This window comes from Aptenodytes forsteri, unplaced genomic scaffold (assembly GCF_000699145.1).
Source record: "Aptenodytes forsteri isolate BGI_AS27 unplaced genomic scaffold, ASM69914v1 Scaffold320, whole genome shotgun sequence".
In the NCBI taxonomy this organism is placed as follows: Eukaryota; Metazoa; Chordata; class Aves; order Sphenisciformes; family Spheniscidae; genus Aptenodytes; species Aptenodytes forsteri.
The window spans coordinates 1,369,945-1,374,012 of NW_008794890.1; the positions used below are offsets into that span (position 1 = coordinate 1,369,945).

The 4,068-nt window shown below is 51.5% G+C and overlaps 1 protein-coding gene across 1 annotated transcript in view; it reads left to right on the forward strand.

Moving 5' to 3' along the window:
- Positions 1 to 736, forward strand: part of DKK1 (dickkopf WNT signaling pathway inhibitor 1) — a 3,372-nt gene extending 2,636 nt beyond the window's left edge. Inside the window, exons 2-4 of the mRNA XM_019470956.1 lie at positions 9 to 67; positions 176 to 286; positions 486 to 736. Coding sequence (XP_019326501.1) covers positions 9 to 67; positions 176 to 286; positions 486 to 736 — 421 coding nt within the window. The remainder of the gene's footprint in view (positions 1 to 8; positions 68 to 175; positions 287 to 485) is intronic.
- Positions 737 to 4,068: the final 3,332 nt, after the last annotated feature.

The following is a 4,068-nucleotide window of genomic DNA, read 5'->3' on the forward strand; positions in this document are numbered from 1 at the left end:
CGCCGGAGCCGCCGCAAGCGCTGCCTGCGCGACGCCATGTGCTGCCCCGGCACGACCTGCAGCAACGGTGAGGGGCGGCAGGGCTTGGGGAGGAGGGGGATACCCTGGGGGTGTCCGCGGGAGGGGGTGTCGGGACCCCCCCCGTGGCTGACAGGCGTCCCGCTGCCTCCCGCAGGGCTCTGCACCCCCCTGGAACCTCCCCACGGCGCCGCCGAGCTGGACGAGATCGGAACCGAGGTGCTGCCCCGACGGACGCCTGCTCCCGCCTGGCTCCCCACTGCCAAAGGTAAGGGGGTCCCCAGCATTGTGACCCCACTGTCCCCCATGGGTGGTTGCCTACCCTGCCCCACTGTCCCTCATGGGGTCAGTCCGGGACGCCCACCCTGCCCTGCTGTCCACTGTCCCCCGTGGGGGATACCCACCTGCCCCACCATCCCCCGTGGGAGCATCCCAGGCTGAGCACATGCCATGCTGTCCCCATGCAGGTGAGGAAGGGGACTTCTGCCTGCGTTCGTCAGACTGTGCGGCCGGGCTGTGCTGCGCCCGTCACTTCTGGTCCAAAATTTGCAAGCCAGTGCTGCGGGAAGGGCAGGTGTGTACCCGGCACCGGCGGAAAGGCACCCACGGCCTGGAGATCTTCCAGCGGTGCCAGTGCGCCGAGGGGCTGGCGTGTCGCCTCCAGCGAGAGCACGGCCCCACCGATGCCTCCCGCCTGCACACCTGCCAACGGCACTGAGCATCGCCGGATGGATGGATGGACAGGACGGGATGGACTCCGGCCCCGCCGGAGCAGAAGGTTGTTTCTCGAGGGAACTACTTTTAAGCAACTAATTGCAGTACGTTACTGTGTTGTGAATACTCGAGCTGGCACTTAGCTGTACATAACGCTGGGACTTTTAATGACTTTTTTTTCCGAGGGTGCTGCCTTGTGCTCTTCAAGCCGTGACTGTGACTTTGTACACACTGGGTTTTTAAATCTAGGTCAAAGGGATGCGACCGTCTGTTTCCGAGCGAATAAACCATTCTTTAAAATCAGCCCGAGACGCCTGTACGTCCCTGCCTGCCTGTCCCTGCCTGCATGTGGCCACCATGGTCCCTCCCTGCCCCACAGGAGGGGAGATGCACCCGGGGAGGGGAAATGCCCAAAGTGGGGGGAGGAGGTGGCTTATCACTGGCACCCCACAGGAAAGGCCGTTTGGTTATCACTATTTATTCAGCTGTTTTTCAGGAATTACAGTGTGCCATGGTAGCCACTGATACCCTCTAGCCACTGGATGCGGGGCCAAGGATGGGCAGTGTGGCCAGGTCTCTGGGAAGGGCAGGTGGCAGCAAAACACCCTTCTGCCTGATTTTTCCATGGGGTGAGGAGGGAGTGAAGGGTCAACGGAGGGGCTGTGCTGGACCACAGTGCATGGCTGACCACAGGACAGTGCTGAGGAGCACAGTGATCTCAACCGCTCCATCAGTGCAATCTTTGCTCCATGCACAATAAAGACTTGCTTTTCACTTCACTTTGCAGCCTGTTACTATGAGTTTGCTCCCTTTTGGGATGGCTTGGGGGGAGGGAAAGCTGCAAGAACGCATTTTTTTTCTCCCACACCCTTTAGCTTCTAGTACTGTCTGCCTATTGCAAGTGGTTGTAAATGTGTGTGGAGTGAGGGCAGGGGCCATGTGACACAGCATGGGGCTGGTGAGCAGCAAGTGCAGTGCTGCAACTGTGTCCTGTTGCGTACCTGGCAGGCTGCCCTCAGCCTCCCTGCAGTCTGGGGAAGGTGTTCGGGATGAAAAGCCATGCCAGAGTCTTCCCTGTACAATTCAAAAGTGCTTTGTATCCAAAGTCCAAATCTGACTGCAAAGCAGCGCATCCCTGGGTGGCACTGAGGGCACCGTGTCCCAAATTTTGCAGGGATGCTCCAGCAGTGCCACATCTTGTTTTAAAATGCAACCTGATTACTGGTGTTTGGTGCCCCTAGCGTTAACGCTGCCTATTTAGGGACCTCGGGGACTGCACTGGGACATGAGATTGCTGAATACAAACCAAAACTGCAGCTCTCACAGGAGTCAGCAAGTACCAGCTGGTGCTGAACCAAGCCCACAGCTACAGAAAATGCAAAGGAGGGAGCACACAGCCCCATGTAGAGGGAAATGACTAAAAAGGAGCCTTCCTCTTGCACGGGCGAGTTCATCCACGTCTTTCCTCCAGCTCTTTTAAAGGCTGGGCAGCATCCAGGCAGGCTGAGAACAGCCAAAGCTGCCCCAAACCGGAAAGTAAAGCACTGGTGCTCCTTAAACCACCTAAATGCACTGGGGAGTTTGTCCCCATCAAACTACTTGCAGCAACCAGGAAGGCTGCTATAGCCAGAGCGACTGTGGCTGGAGCTGTGGATGCCACAAGCTAAATAGCGATCTGCAGGTCACAGTGATGCTGTGCGGTGGCATTGCTGGACGGCACATGTTTAAGTCTCACCGTCCCAGGTCTGTGCTCAGGAGCAGCTTTTACCAGGGTTGCAGCATGAGCTGGGGTTTGAAGCAGCCCCCTGAAAGAGTTCATGACTCAAAGCCTTGAATTTACTGCTTTAATCACTGTGCAAGGCTTCAAAAATTGTTTAAAAATACACATTTTAACATACTTTTTAAAAATAGATAATTTTAAAAAAATTAATGATTTTATAACATACTTAATAATAATGATGATTATGCCCAGTAATAGTCAATAGCACTGGAGCAATGAAGGTACCTGGCTATGAATAAAAGCATCAGTAACTATTTAGGTGAGTTCAGATCTGACATCTATAGCGGCATATTTTATCCCTAGTACATATCAAATAGTGTCATTAGGGGTTTTTTTCTCCATACAGTTACAGCACTCTCTCCTTCCCAGGTAGACCAATACAGCTTTGACACCTTTGAAGGCAGTGAAAAATATATTCATGGTGCATTAAATACCAATTATGCATCTTTTTGGTTCAGAATCACATTATATCAAACCTTGCCCGCTCGCAAGCATGCTCGGGTGGACGTGGAGCTCAGCATCATCACACCCAGCTCCATCCTTGCAGACACATTTTAGTACCAGGATGGCCTTGCAGTGACACCCAGCACTCTTCGGGACTTCAGATACCTTAATAAAGTGATTATTTCAGTCTGAAAAACCTTGGGTACCATTTCTTGTCATTGTTAGTACCGTGTTCTCCGTCCTCTTTTGTTTTGGACATTTTGGCCATCTGCGTACTTGTCCACGCATTAACCAAAAATTACTTTATGCTGCTTATGCCTTGATTTTCTTCTCTTTCTCAGTCTGGAAAAAAAAAAGAGCAATTTTAGCAGTCCTTTTTAGGCAAGAGGAGCAGCTCAGGTCAGCACTGAGTGTCTGACACAAGGCATAAGGGACCTCCAAAGCACAAGTTGCATCTGTCTCCTGTGGCCCATGCCCATCTCCAGCAGGATGGATGCTGACACAGCAGATTTCCAGAATAATTAGTTTCATGGCTAGATTTCACAAAAGTAATGGTTTTGTGGTGGGTTATTTTTTTCCCCTTCCTCTTACCACATCTCAGCGAGCAGTCAGGATCTCTTCCCCTTTCTGCCCCGTTTGACCTTTCGGGGTCTGTTCTTCAAGTAGAGAACCAAGAAATTTGATTTAGTAACATCCCTTAGGAAAAAAAAAAATCGTGACAGTATGACCCATGTCTGTTAAGACTTAAAAAAACGTTTCTTTAAGGGAGAGATTTTCAGCCTTCTCTGTCCCCACACATCATTCAGCCTCCAGGACATGAACCTGCGTTAGGGCTTCAGCAGCCTGAGAAGTCAAAATATTCATTTAGTGCCAACAGCAACTCAGAAATGTGGATAAATGGAAGATGGGTGGGAGCATTGGGATGTCCCGAGGAATAAATAGGCAGCATCACCACGGTCCCTCCTGTATTCATCTCCCCACCGGCAGATGTTCCATATTTCAGAAATGCCTGAATTAACACATGCAACCTCAAAAAAAAAAAAAAAAAAAGCATATGGTAAGTTGAATATACAGTAATCAGACTTGGAAAAAAATGGGATGTGGCAAGCCCT